Below are 15,857 nucleotides of genomic sequence, written 5' to 3'. Positions count from 1 at the left end.
GACTTTGGCAAAAGCCTTTGACAAGATCTCACTTTGGTATTGTCACGTGTACTAAGATACTGTGTAAACACGTGTACTATCCAGTCAAATCATGCACGAGTACAATCAAGCCACCACGAGGACAACAGTGCAAACAGGGTGCATTATTACAGCATTATAGTGTTACAGTTACAGAGAAAATGCAGATAACAAAGTTACGCAGACAGTACTGATTTACAAGAAAATACAAGGATTGCAATGTGGTAGGTAGGGAGATCAGGACTATTCATTAGTTTATGAGCAGACAGGCAGTAGTCTCTCAACAGTGGGGAAGAAGCTGTTTCTGAATTTGTTGGTACATGCTTTCAAGCTTTTTTACCTTCTGCCCAACATAAGAGGAAATGGCCATGGTGAAAATGGTCATTGATTATGTTGGCCTCTTTCCCGACGTGCCTGTTTCCTGATGTTGGAATGCATAGGATATAGGGCAGGTTGGCAAACTGGATTCAAAGTTGGCTTGGCAATAAGAGACAGATGGAGATGGTTTGTAATATATGTGAATGACTTTGATGTTGGATACAGTGTGTGGTGTGGTAGCAGGATTCGCAGATGTACAATCTGACAGGGACCGCGACGAGTATGCACCTGCTATGGCCCTTACATGGCAATCGATCCCTCTGAGAAACTCCCACCAGGTTCCGACCAACCGTGGATAACCTGGCGCAGTCTCAACAGACTGCGGACAGGCCTGGTAAGGAGCAGAACGAACATGCTGAAGTGGGGATATACTGAAGATGTGGCAGACTGCGAGTGTGGACGGTGCCTCCAGACTATGGAACATCTCCTGAGCTGTGACATGCTGCATGACACATGCACTGTAAAGCATCTTGCAGAGGCCAACCACATGGCACTAAAATTTGCTCACTATTGGCAAACAGTTGTGTGATGACACGAATAAAAATAAACTTTGATGTTGATGTGAGAGGCAAGATTGTTAAGTTTGCGACTGTCACAAATATCGGGAGAGTTGTTGGTAGCGTGAAATGTGGTGAAATGAACTAAAAACTGGACTTGTGAAAATGGACAAATTAAGTTTAATCCAAATGTGAAATGATGGCGTTTGGAATACTAATGAGGCTCGGACATACACCATGAGTGGTAGGAGCTTAGGAGCATTGAAGAACAGGGGCCTTGGTGAACAAGTCTATAGATCCTTGAAGCTGGTATTGCAGTAGTTGACATAGTTAGGAATACATATGGGATACTGGCTGCCTTTGGACAGGGTATTGAATGCAGAAACGGGGATTTTATGTCCAACTTGATCATATCTCAGCTTGAGTACTGGGTGCATTTTGAGTTGCCAAGGTATAGGACGTATGTGATAACACTGATCAGTATGCAGAGGAGGTTCACCAACATGTTGTCTGGGATAGAGCAGCACAGTTATGAGGAGAGACATGAGAAACTAGGTCTGTTCTCCACAGAGAGGAGGAGGTTAAGAGGAGTGGGGGTATGGGGGTTGGTGGGGAACATGATTGAGGTGTATAATTTATGAGGGACAGAGCTAGGGTGGACTGCAGGAAACTACTTCCCCCATATCAGAGGTAGATAAAACCAGGACAAAGATTTAGGTTGAGGGAGAAGAGATTTACAGGTGAGATCAGTGACAAGTACATGCACTGCCTGAGATGGGGGATGAAGCTGGGTCACTGACAGCATTTAAAAAGTGTCTGGATGTGCACTTGAATCAATTGGACATAGAAGGCAATGGATCAAGTGCTGGGTGATGGGATTAACATGGAAGAGCTCACTGGTGATGAGGCTGAGTTGGACCAAATGGCCTGTTTCCATGATGTATTCTACGTCAGGACAGGAAGAGTTAAAATATCTCTGTCTCTTCACAGCATTTAAATTATTTATTATTTTATCATATTATTGGAGATAATATTGTGTGCCATTAGGCCAGACATTGATTTTAGTTGCATTCCATAAATTCGACTGAGTGGAATATTTGCCATTTGTTGCTGAGTGGTTTTCCATTGACTTGATCACATGGCAGGAATCGCATTCAACATTACTTGTAAGGTGAGTTTTTGAGGCTTGAATCATGAGCTATCCCATAAGATGCAGTTCAGTGAAAATAATTTTAGGAGGAAGGTACACGTATTCCTTTTGTTAATTTGTTTAATTATGCATCCTGATTTCCCCCTTTCAGATAGAGTGCATTGGTGGTTGAAATTGTTGATTCTGTTTATTTAATCATTAAAGACAGGGCAACACAATTGTGAATCTGTGGAATTCTGTGCCTCAGAAGGCAGTGGAGGCCAATTCTCTGAATGCATTCAAGAGAGAGCTAGATAGAGCTCTTAAGGATAGCGGAGTCAAGGGTTATGGGGAGAAGACAGGAACGGGGTACTGATTGAGAATGATCAGCCATGATCACATTGAATGGCGGTGCTGGCTCGAAGGGCCGAATGGCCTCCTCCTGCACCTATTGTCTATTGTCTATAACGCCTTTCAAATTTTCTGAAACTTGAAAATGGGGCAGGCCCTCCTCTCTCCACCCCACTAAACTTTTGTCAGACCATATGTGGTCAATCACTGGGATGTTTACAGTATTCTGTATCTTGGGGCCACCGATTTCACATAAGAGACTTTGTATTCTTCTTTTTTTTCCCCTCCCTTTGTTGTTTTTGTTTTCGCCGTGTTTTATTTATTTTATACCATCGATATGGAAGTGGCATTCTTAATCTCGTTGTACTTGTACAATGACAATAAAGATATTATATTTTATTCTGCTGTACTTTCGCGGGATTGCATGAAAGTGGCCTCGCCATTGCAGAAGCGGTTTCCTTGGCATTCAGCCAGGTTTTCAAATGTTTAAGTAATAAGTTAAATATTTTCCTATGTGTCTGAGACTTTTGTTTTTTTCTTAACAATTCTGCAGATTTGAGTTGAACTCAACTTGCAATAATCTAAATCTCCACAAAATTATTTACTCTATCAGCAGATGGCTTCTAATTCATGCATCATTCCTACCGCTTAAAGTATTTAATCTGTGCCTGTCTGTTGAGAGAGTCATTTTGAAAGTCTGGCTACTCTCAAAAAGGAGTGGTTGTAAATTGAATCTTGGTAATAACACTCGCTCGAGACAGGAGATTGCATTTCAAAGACTTGAAGACAAATCAAGATATTGTAGGAGTACTGTTCTGTTACATGGCGGCACAGTGGCCCAGCAGTAAAGCTGATGCCTCACAGCACCAGAGATCCAGGTGCCAGAGATCCTGACTATGGGTGCTGTCTGTGTGGAATTTACACATTCTCTCAGTGACCGCATGGTTTTTTTTCTGGGTGCTTCGGTTTACTCCCACATTTCAAAGACGCGCAGTTGTAGGTTAATTAGCATCTGTAAATTGCCCCTTGTGCGAAAGATCCAAAACAGGGATAACATGGAACTAATGTATGGGTGATCGCTGGTCGCTGTGGACTTGGTGTGAGCCTGTTTCCACACTGCATCTCGAAAATAAACTAAAACTAGTCAATAGTCGTTTATTTGTCACATACACATAAATGTGTAGTAAAATGAAACATTACCTGCAGTTCAACAATAAGACCAATAAGAATAATCAATAAAAATGCAATAACACATACAATCATAAACTAACACCAAACAAAAAGAAACATCCATCACAGTGAGTCTCCTCCAGTCCCTCCTCGCTGTGATGGAAGGCCAGAATGTATTTTTCTCTTCCCTGCCGTCTTCTCCCGCGGTCAGGCTGTTGGAGTTGCCACGTCGTGGCGGTCGTGGCTCCCGACATTTAAGCCCCCACCGGGCGGTGAAAGGTCCGCGGCCTATTTCAGGCCGCGCCGGACGGTGAAAGGTCCGCGGCGGGCCGACCCAAGCCCTACGATTCGGGGCGGGCGATGCCGCTGCCGGAGCTCCCGATGTCGGCCCCCACCCAGGGGCCTGCGGGCTTCCGACGTCCAGGCGGCCCGCGCCGAACCCTCCGGGATCCACGTGACATTTTATTGTGGTCACCTACCCACTTATAAGATCGCATGAAGGTTTAAGGTGAAGGGGAAAAGATTTAATAGGAATCTGAGGAGTAACTTTTTCACACATCGGGTGATGGGTGTATGGAACAAGCTGCCAGAGGAGGTAGCTGAGGCTGGGACTATCCCAACGTTTAAGAAACAGTTACAGGTACATGTTAAGGATAGGTTTGGAAGGATATGTACCAGGTGGGACTGGTGTAGCGGGGACATGTTAGCCAGTGTAGGCAAGTTGGACCGAAGGGGCTGTTTCCACGCTGTATTGCTCTATGACTGAGTTCTTTCTAGTATCCAAGCTGATATTTATCCCTCTTTTATCATCACTAAAATACCACCTAATCGTCACGCTGTTGCTATTTATGGACTTTGTAATTGAAAATTGGTTGTGCAATGCTTTGGGATGTTGTGAGATGCTTAACAATGCACGTTTGTTCTAAACTTTGAATAATATAAGTATTAGTACAGTCAGTTACTGAGGAATGCACAGCAGGGTTTTGGCTCTATATCTGCTCTACTTTTATGCCTAGCTGCACCCATCTCTGTATCCTACTTTTTGCAGGCTTGATTATTATAATACTTCTTGCCACTTGAGAATGTTGTGGTCCTTCTATTCACTGAGGTCAGCAATGTTCTCAGCAATCAGTTATCAGCTTGCACTTTAAATTGTCAAAAAGAAAGAAACATTTTTGAGCTGAATTATGCAGAAATAATCTTTAATTTGTTACCCTATACACTAATACTGCAAGATTCAGTCCATTTGCTGTCAGTTCCTGGAACGCGCTGCCAGGGATGATGGTGGCAGCAGATGTAACGGTGGCTTTTAAGAGGCTTTGAGGCAGGCACCTGGATATGGATCATAAGCAGGCAGAGGCGATTAAGTTATCTTGGGATCATGTTTGGCACAGATATTGTGGGGTGAAGGGCCTGTTTCTGTGCTGTACTGTTCAATGCTCTAAGTATGTCAAAGTGCCACTTTAGAGCATTGACTGCATAAACTTAGGCAGATGTATAAATGTAGAATTGAGGAAGTGTTGCACAGTGGAAGTGGCCCTTTGATGAGCAAAGTATTAAAATACAAAGGATGCCAATTTTGCATATGAGCAGGCGAGTTATTCCTGATGTCCTGGCAAGTGGTAATCTCTCAATCAGCACCATGAAAACAGATAATCCAGTCATGTTAACATTGCAGTTCATGGAGGCTTGCTTTGTACAATTTGTACTGATTTCTATAACTACACAAATAGAAATCGTTGTTGGGTTGTAAAATGCTTTAGAATGTCTTTCATCACCATGGTGAGTTTAGTAAATAATTAAGGTTTATGTTCAGGTGGGTTTAGGTGGATGAAAAAGGAAAGCAGTGGCAGATGAAATTTAATGCAGAAAAGTGCGATGTGGGCCCTAGGAAGAATCGGGAGCGTCTCAACGGGTACTATTGTGCCCATAGCACATTGGGCACATTTACCAAGGGTGGGCAGTAACAGGGAGACCTAGATGTGTTTTTATATATGTTGGAAGGAACTGAAGGAACATCTCGACCCGAAACGTCACCCATTCATTCCTTCTCTCCCGAGATGCTGCCTGTCCATCTGAGTTACTCCAGCATTTTGAGTCTATCTATGCTTTTATGTAGATCTTTTGAAAGTTACAGGTCAGATTGAAAAGCAGTTATAAAAATATTCCAGATTCTGAACTTCATAAATGGAGGTAGAATTGTTCAGAAGCAAGGAAGTTATGAAGAATCTTAATGAAACATTATTTTGGTCTTGGCGGGGTATTAATCTAATTTTGGTCACTGCACTATAGGAAAGACTAGACCAAGTTGGCCCCAAACCTCTCCTGCAAAGGTGCAGCACCCTCTCCTCCCCCCTCTCCCCTTCCCCTCCCCTCCCCCCCCACTCCATCCTCCTCAACCCCCCCTTGTGGATGTAACTAGGAAAATGGACAAGTGAGAGCCAGTGGATGTAGTGTACCTGGACTTTCAGAAAGTCTTTGATAAGGTCCCACACAGGAGACTAGTAGGCAAAATTAGAGCACATGGTATTGGGGGTAGGGTATTGACATGGATAGAAAATTGGTTGGCAGACAGGAAACAAAGAGTAGCGATTAACGGGTCCCTTTCAGAGTGACTAGTGGGGTGCCACAGGGCTCGGTGCTGGGGCTGCAGCTATTAACAATATACATTAATGATTTAGGTGCAGGAATTTAAAGTAACATTAGCAAATTTGCAGATGTCACAAAGCTGGGTGGCAGTGTGAACTGTGAAGAGGATGTTATGAGGATGCAGGGTGACTTGGATAGGTTGGGTGAGTGGGCAGATGCATGGCAGATGCAGTATAATGTGTATTAATGTGAGGTTATCCACTTTGGTGGCAAGAACGGGAAGGCAGATTATTATCTGAATGGTGTCAGGTTAGGAAAAGGGGAAGTACAACGAGATCTGGGTGTCCTAGTACATCAGTCACTGAAAGTATGCATGCAGGTATAGCAGGCTGAGAAGAAAGCTAATGGCATGTTGGCCTTCATAACGAGAAGAGTTGAGTATAGGAGCAACTCTATATTGCCCTGGTGAGACCACACCTGGAGTATTGTGTGCAGTTTTGGTCTCCTAATTTGAGGAAGGACATTCTTGCTATTGAGGGAGTGCAGCATAGGTTCACAAGGTTAATTCCCGGGATGGTGGGACTGCCATGTGATGAAAGAATGGAGCAACTGGGCTTGTATTCACTGGAATTTAGAAGGATGAGAGGGGATCTTATAGAAACATATAAGAAACATAACATCTCAGTTCCCGATGTTGGGGGAGTCCAGAACCAGGTGCCACAGTTTAAGGTTAAGGGGTAAGCCAATTGGAACTGAGATGAGGAAAAACGTTTTCACACAGTGAGTTGTGAATTTGTGGAATTCTCTGCCTCAGACGGCAGTGGAGCCCGATTCACTGGATGCGTTCAAAAGAGAGTTAGATAGAGCTCTTAGGGCTAGCGGAATCAAAGGGTATGGGGAGAAGGCAGGAATGAGGTGCTGATTATGGATGATCAGCCATGATCACATTGAATGGCGATGCTGGCTTCAAGGGCTGAATGGCCTACTCCTGCACCTATTGTTTATGTATCTATGTATCTATGCAAAATAACGAACAATGTAGACGGTAGATTAAAAGAGAAACATCGTTGGAAGGATTGCAAACCAGGAAGCGTTTCAACTGTGATATGCGGGCTGGCAATGTTTTGGTCTACAGGAAAAAGCACATGAATTAGGTAACACAAGCTTTAAGTGTTTGACAAAAGATGTGATGAGAAGGTTAATAATTCCCATCTAGAATGCATCACCTACCGGGTGGAGATAGATTTAACTGGAGCTTTCAAAGGAGAATGGGATCAGTACCTGAAAAAATAATTGCAAGCAAGATACTGTACTGCAGTGAAAATTGATGGGGTTGCGCCTGCAGAGAGATTGAATATATCCGAGAGCCAAAGCCCCTTTTTTTGCTGTCACCACTTTTTATATGGATTTATCCTAATTAACCAATTTTCTTAAAGGTGGGAGACAAATGGGAAATCTAACCTGTTATGCACAGTAAGCTAGCAAATTCTGTAGATTTACAACTTGCTGCATATTTTTTTTAATTACCCGAGCTGGTTGGTTGTTTTTTTTTAATGCTAATTAAAAACATAGAAACATAGAAAATAGGAGGAGGCCACTCGGCCCTTCGAGCCAGCACCGCCATTCATTGTGATCATGGCTGATCATCCACAATCAATGACCCGTGTCTGCCTTCTCCCCATATCCCTTGATTCCACTAGCCCCTAGAGCTCTATCTAACTCTCTTAAATCCATCCAGTGATTTGACTGCCACTGCCCTCTGTGGCAGAGAATTCCACAAATTCACAACTCTCTGGGTGAAAAAGTTCCTTCTCACCTCAGTTTTAAATGGCCTCCCCTTTATTCTAAGACTGTGACCCCTGGTTCTGGACTCGCCCAATATTGGGAACATTTTTCCTGCATCTTGCTTGTCCAGTTCTTTTATAATTTTATATGTCTCTATAAGATCCCCTCTCATCCTTCTAAACTCCAGTGAATACAAGCCTAGTCTTTTCAATCTTTCCTCATATGACAGTCCCGCCATCCCAGGGATCAATCTCGTGAACCAACGCTGCACTGCCTCAATTACAAGGATGTCCTTCCTCAAATTGTGTACATAGTTAACGTGTTTTGCAATTAAACTAATATGCCCACTTGGGAGCGGTGCATTCTGTGGTCAAAGATAGACACAAAATACTGGAGTAACTCAATGGGTCAGGCAGCATCCCTGAAGAAAATGGATAAGTGACGTTTCACGTCAGGACCCTTCAGATGGATTGTAGTTGGGAGAGTGTGGAATAAAAACTTAAAGTGCAAAAACCAGGACAAATCAGGGCTGGCAACAGATAACTTCAGGCGAGGGGGTTCTCTGATAGGCAGATTGTTGGATAGAGACAAGTGTGAGCCCAAGAGGGATCTATACCTGTGAACTGTGAAGCTCGTTAACTAACTTTGTTTGGGGCGGGAGGGAAAACTGGTGCAATTTCAGTCAAGTTGAAGGGGAAGTTACTGGGGGGGGGAGATAAGGGGGAGGAGGGTAAAAGAGAGGTGGTGTTATAAGTTACCTAAAGTTGGAAAATTCAATGTTCATATCATTGGGTTGTAAGTTACCCAAGTAAAATATGAGGTGCTGTTCCTCCAATTTGTGTGGCCTCACTTTGGCAATGGAGGCCCAGGACAGGAAGGTCAGTATGGGCATCGGAAGGGGAGTTATTAGTTAGCAACTACAAGACTCCTCGTCAGAACTGTGAAGGAGACAGTGTTGGCAATGTAAATGCTTTTGTTGTCTTTACAGTTCTGATAAAAAGTATTTGACCAGATACCTTAGTTCTGTTTCTTTTCCTACAAATGTGGCCTGACCTACTGAGTCTTTCCAGCATTTTCTGTTTTCACTTTGGATAAATTGGGCATGGACACACTGTCTTTTTCCTTTGGGGGAGGGAATCAGGAACTAGAGGCCACTGGTTTAAAATTTGGGAGAAAGGCTTAAAAGGGATCTGAGGGGAAACTTGTCAGACAGAAAGTGGTACGTACGTTGAACTAGCTGCAAGAAAATGTGGTTGAGGCAGGTACAATAACAACACTTAATAGACATTTATGCAAGTATTTGGATAGAATGGGTTTTGAGGGATATGGGTCAAATGCAAGCAAGTGGGATGAGCATAGATTGGCATTTTGAAAGGTATTGATGACTTGGGCTGAAGGGTTTCTTTCCATGCTGTGTGACTAATTTTTTTGTCTGGACTTTTGATTTTTCACTTTGTCTTTTGGAAATAGCAATGGATACATTTTATCCAATTCTTGGAATTTACCTTTTCTTAAAGATGTTAAGCTCTTCAATATTTCCTCCCTACTTTTAATCCGTCCAACATTTGTCCAACCTCTCCTTATAGCTACTACTCTCTAATCCAGGCAGCATTCTGGCCAATCTCTTCTTCATCCTCTCCAAGCCTCTGGATTTACTTCATGTAATGGGGCAAAGAGAACTGCAGGCAATACTCTAAATGTGGCCTAACCAAAGTCCTATAAAGCTACAACCTGACTTCTTGACTCTTGCACTCAATGCCCTGACTGATGAAGGCAAGCACACCAGATGTCTTCTTTACCACTTTATCTATTTGTGCTGCCACTTTCAGGGAGCTAAGGACTAGGACCCGAAACTCACTCTGTACATCAATGCAGTTAAGGGTCTTACCATTGACTCTTTACTTTCCTCTTGCATTCGACCTGCCAAAATGCAACATCTCACACTTACTTGGATTAAAGTCTATCTGCCTTTTACCTCCAGCCATAACATCACCCTTCCAACCAAAACCTTCTGTCTTCAATGAGTAAGCCAGTTCTGACTCCAACGACCAAGAAGTCGTGGAGTATGTTTGTCTTTTTAAAAGATACCTTGAATATATTTGAAATATTCTGTCCCTAATACTTCAGTCCCAGATAATAATAGGATAATATGAAATATCCTAATGTTCTAATGTTTTGCATTTCCCAGAAATCTGCATGCATAGTTGATGTTTTATCTTGCTCTGAGAAAAAAATACTCAGCACTCAATACGATTCAGAGCTTATTGGAGGTTGCAGTGTTTTTAGTAGCCTGATGGCTGGAGTGAAGGAGTTGTTCCTGAACCCGAACCTGTTCCTGAACCTGCCTTCTTCCCGATGGCAGGGGTGAAATGAGCATTGAGTATCTTTTTCTTTTTTTTTAGTTCATTTGTATACCTCATATATTAACCAATATTGCTACCCACCTATTGTTTTAATTTCCGTCTCTGTCTTGTCTGGAAACCCTGCACCAGGCATGTTGAGTGGCCATTCCTACTCTTCTTTAAGCTCTGTTTCAGTAATTGTTACAATAATATGTTTATCTCTGCCTCCAGTTCATCAGCTGTATTTACTGCACACATTGAATGGAAGGAGACACCTTTAACATAGCCAATTTTTTGCCCCTTTTCCAATGTTTGTTTCCTCTTTACATTAATCTCATACTTCATGTATTCATTTTGGCCTCCCTTTAAAATCCATCTCCTTTAAATTTTGCCTCTCATCTTAAAGCTGTTCCCTCTAGTCTTTGATATTTCCACCCTGGGAGAAAAGTTCTGACTGTCTACCGTTTGTGCACCTGTATTAATCAAGAGATGACCATTAAAAAAAAATCCTGTCTAAATTCTTTCCATTTCAGTAAGAGCTGTTCACTTTGTTTGTGTATTGTAAAAATACAGACCAGCATCCCCATGAGTATCTGAAGCAGTTCAATGACATCCTATCACAAGCATCCCACACCGGAACTTGGTAGCTAATGTTATCCCACTTTTTAAGAAAGGAGGGAGAGAGAAAACAGGAAATTACAGACCAGTTAGTCTGACATCAGTGATGGGGAACATGCTGGAGTCAATTATAAAAGACAAAATTGCAGAGCATTTGGATAGCAGTAACAGGATCGTTCCGAGTCAGCATAGATTTACGAAGGGGAAATTATGCTTGACTAATCTTCTGGAATTTTTTGAGGATGTAACTAGGAAAATGGACGGGGGATGTAGTGTACCTTGACTTTCAGAAAGCCTTCGACAAGGTCCCACATAGGAGATTAGTGGGCAAAATTAGAGCACATGGTATTGGGGGCAGGGTACTGACATGGATAGAAAATTGGTTGGCAGACAGAAAGCAAAGAGTGGGGATAAATGGGTCCCTTTCAGAATGGCAGGCAGTGACTAGTGGGGTACTGCAAGGCTCGGTACATTAATGACTTGGATGAAAGGATTAAAAGTAACATTAAAGCTGGGTGGCAGTGTGAACTGTGAGGAAGATGCTATGAGGTTGCAGGGTGACTTGGACAGGTTGTGTGAGTGGGCGGATGCATGGCAGATGCAGTTTAATGTGGATAAGTGTGAGGTTATCCACTTTGGTGGTAAGAATAGGAAGGCAGATTATTATCTGAATGGTGTCAAGTTAGGAAAAGGGGACATTCAACGAGATCTGGGTGTCCTAGTGCATCAGTCACTGAAAGGAAGCATGCAGGAACAGCAGGCAGTGAAGAAAGCCAATGGAATGTTGGCCTTCATAACAAGAGGAGTTGAGTATAGGAGCAAAGAGGTCCTTCTGCAGTTGTACAGGGCCCTAGTCAGACCGCACCTGGAGTACTGTGTGCAGTTTTGGTCTCCAAATTTGAGGAAGGATAATCTTGCTATTGAGGGCGTGCAGCGTAGGTTTACTAGTTTAATTCCCGGAATGGCGGGACTGTCGTATGTTGAAAGGCAGGAGCGACTAGGCTTGTATACTCTGGAATTTAGAAGGATGAGAGGGGATCTTATTGAAACATATAAGATTATTAAGGGGTTGGACACGTTAGAGGCAGGAAACATGTTCCCAATGTTGGAGGAGTCCAGAACCAGGGGGCACAATTTAAGAATAAGGGGTAGGTCATTTAGAACGGAGATGAGGAAAAACATTTTCAGTCAGAGAGTTGTAAATCTGTGGAATTCTCTGCCTCAGAAGGCAGTGGAGGCAGAGAATTCTGAATGCTTTCAAGAAAGAGCTAGGTGGAGCTCTTAAGGATAGCGGAGTCAGGGGGGTATGGGGAGAAGGCAGGAACAGGGTACTGATTGAGTATGATCAGCCATGATCACATTGAATGGTGGTGCAGGCTCGAAGGGCTGAATGGCCTACTCCTGCACCTATTGTATATTGTCCAATGTCTATTGTTCTGTAGCCAAAGAGGATTGTGTTTGTGTTTGTGTGCCTTTATAACAAAATCATCCATCATCCTATCTTGCTTTCAGAGTACTGTGGACTTAACTTTGGCAGTATTCCACAGAGGAACTGTTTCACTTTCAAGTGTTCAGAGGTGAAAACTGATATGGGATGGAAATTATAATGTTTTATTCTTAATCCTTAATTGTTTACTGTATGTCGTGTTGTTACTTGCGAGCAAAGCACCAAGGCAAATTCCTTGTATGTATACATACTTGGCTCATAAAATTTATTCAATTCAATTCAATTCAAATGCTCACGGGACACTACTGCACCACCGGCTCTGTCTAATAACAGCCACCCATTCATACTTTGCAGTGAGTTCGTAACAGCAGGATGTTTCAGGCAGCGTTGCCAGCTGCCACTCGAGTTCCATACTTGAGAATTGGACCTCATACAGCTCCTGTGCTCACTTACCTCAACACTGATATTCGGGCTGTTTCATCCATATAGGACATGCATTCAGTGGAGCTGCTCATGTTTGAGCTAAAATTCTGCCAGGAGTTCTCCCCTTCCCAACCCTACAGAATCATCGATATGGTTTCCCTATCTGATATGGTTTCTGTTAATCTTTTCTGGATTAAAAAATAATAATTCTTGACATAGAATTATTCTCCAAAGACGTACAGATATGTAGGTTAATTGGCTGGGTAAATGTAAAAATTGTCCCTAGTGGGTGTAGGATAGTGTTAATGTGCGGGGATCGCTGGGCGGCACGGACTTGGTGGGCCGAAAGGGCCTGTTTCCGGCTGTGTATATATATGATATGATATGATATGATAGAAGATAGAAAAGTGAAGCACGGGAATGGGCCCCCTTCACCCAGAATATTTGTGCCGAACACGATGCCAAGATAAACTAATCTCCTTTGTCCTGCACATGACCCATATTTTTCTATTCCATGCAAATTCATGTGCCTGTCTAAAAACCTCGTCAACACCACAATCATGTCTGCCATCACCACCACCCCTTGCAGGGCGATCTAGGCATTCGCCACTCTGTGTCAAAACAAAATGTCCTACAAATCTCTTTAAATTTTTTCCCCTCCACGTTAAATTATGCCCTCGGAGCTTTGACATTTCCACCCTGGGAAAAAGGCTCTGACTGTCTAATCCTATCTATGCACCTCATATTTTATCCTCCTTCAGTCTGAAGAAGGGTCTCGACCCGAAACGTCGCCCATTCCTTCTCTCCTGAGATGCTGCCTGACCTGCTGAGTTACTCCAGCATTTTGTGAATAAATACCTTCGATTTGTACCACCATCTGCAGTTATTTTCTTACATATTTCGTATATATATCACATCTACCCTCAAATTCCGATGTTTCAGAGAAAACAATCCAGAGAAAGTCCATCCAAACCCTCAAATCCAGCCAGCGTTCTAGTAAACTTCCTCTGCACCCTCGCCAAAGCCTGCACATCTGTCCTTTTAATGGAGCAACCAGAATTGAGTAATGGGGCAATCAGAACTAATGTTTTAAACTAATATTTCACCTTTTGTCATTTCAGGTTCACTTCCCAGACGTGGAGAGAGTGGAATGGTTAAACAAGGTAGGGTAATTTTGTTTTTATCACGAAAGTAGATTCTGTAAATGGTTTAGAGAGAGGCAGGTGATGAATAATCACCTCAGGCGTTTGCCTCCGCTGTCACGCTGTGAAAACGGAGAGGATGAGACGGAGTTTCTTCCCACAGGCCATCAGGACTGTCAACTTTTATAACCCCAGAGACTAAATTTTTGTCTACACTATAGTAACTTATTAACTTTATTTATATGCTGTAACTGTAATTCTTTTTTGTGCACAATCCGCAGGCATTGCCACTTTCATTTCACTGCACATCGTGTATGTGTATGTGACAAATAAATTTGACTTGACTTGACTTGAATTTATTAACTTTGAGGCAAATTTTTATGGAGCACTAATTTCTGCACCAACTCTTGAGATCCCCATGTTCCTTTTGAAAACCACCCCTGTGCTTGTTCCAATTGTAAGCACATTGTGTTAGTGGATAAGTGAGTCTCGTTCTTCCTGCGTAGAATGTGTAAGGTGGCACCAGGGGACTCATGGCTCTTGGCTTTGATTTCACCGAGCACAACAAATCTCATGTGAAGCTCCTTTGCAGACTATATCATGTAAAAGAAACGAGTGGGTTAGTAATGAAGCATCTATATTTGTTGTGCAATGGATTTTCTTTTTAGCACATATGTTGGTACTGGCTTATTACACTAAAGGGAGTGTTTAATTGTCATATGCAATGACAATAGAACAATGAAATTCTAACACAGCCGAACACAGATAATATATAATAAACAAAACATTCAATAAATTAATAACCACAATACTCATGCAAAAATCCCAAGCTCCTTAGACAGGCAAGCGAATAGGCAAGGCATAGAAGATATGGACCTAGTGTAGGCAAATGGAACTAGTGTAGAGAGACAATAAAAATAAAGTAAACTGCAGATGCTGGTTTATACCAAAGATAGACACAAATTGCTGGAGTAACTTAGCAGGTCAGGCAGCATCCCTGGGAAACATGGATAGGAACATGGATGGATAAAAAGAAGAGTCTCGACTTGAAATGTCACATATCCATGTTCTCCCGAGCCTGACCTGCTGAGTTACTTCAACATTTTATGTCTTTCTTTGCAAGAGGCAATAAAAACATTTAATAATAATAATAATACATTTTATTTATATAGCGCTTTTCATATACTCAAAGACGCTTTACAGAGATTTTGAGAACATAGGGAAATTAATAAATAGATAAATAAGTAAATAAATAAATGAACAGAGAAAGGAGACAGTAGGTGAGGTGACCTTCAGTGGTTGAAGGCAGTGCTGAACAGGTGAGACTTCAGCGATGTTTTGAATGTGGTGAGTGTGGGGGAGTCTCTAACGGTTTGGGGTAGTGAGTTCCATAGGGTGGGAGCAGCGATGGAGAAAGCCCTGTCCCCCCAGGATCTGAGTTTAGTCCGGATGTGGGGGGATAGGAGATTGGCAGCGGCAGAGCGGAGGGTGCAGGTGGGAGTGTGCCTGTGGAGGAGGTCGGTCAGGTAGGATGGGGCCAGGTTATGGAGGGCTTTGTAGGTTATGAGGAGGATTTTGTACTGGATTCTCTGGGGGATGGGGAGCCAGTGGAGTTTATAAAGGACGGGGGTGATATGGTCACGGATCGAGGTGTGTGTGAGTAGACGGGCAGCGGAGTTTTGAATGTATTGAAGTTTATTGATGATTTTTGAGGGTGCGCCATAGAGGAGGCTGTTGCAGTAGTCGAGACAGGAGGTGATGAAGGCGTGGATGAGGGTTTCTGCAGCTGTGGAGGAGAGGGATGGACGGAGACGGGCAATGTTTTTGAGGTGGAAGAAGGCTGTCTTTGTGATGTGTTTGATGTGTTTGTCGAAGGAGAGGGTTTGATCAAGGATGATTCCAAGATTCCGGATGTGAGGTGAGGTGGATACTGGGAGACCATCAATGTTGAGGATGAAGTTTTGGGTG

At 42.8% G+C, this 15,857-nt stretch overlaps 1 protein-coding gene across 2 annotated transcripts in view; it reads left to right on the top strand.

Moving 5' to 3' along the window:
• Positions 1 to 15,857, top strand: part of LOC144607817 (extended synaptotagmin-2-like) — a 159,687-nt gene that overhangs the window by 56,312 nt on the left and 87,518 nt on the right. For both annotated transcript variants that reach the window (XM_078424942.1, XM_078424933.1), the window contains exon 2: positions 13,869 to 13,910. In XM_078424942.1, coding sequence (XP_078281068.1) covers positions 13,869 to 13,910 — 42 coding nt within the window. The remainder of the gene's footprint in view (positions 1 to 13,868; positions 13,911 to 15,857) is intronic.

This window comes from Rhinoraja longicauda, chromosome 2 (genome assembly GCF_053455715.1).
Source record: "Rhinoraja longicauda isolate Sanriku21f chromosome 2, sRhiLon1.1, whole genome shotgun sequence".
NCBI lineage: Eukaryota > Metazoa > Chordata > Chondrichthyes > Rajiformes > Arhynchobatidae > Rhinoraja > Rhinoraja longicauda.
This window is presented reverse-complemented; position numbering and strand designations above follow the sequence as displayed.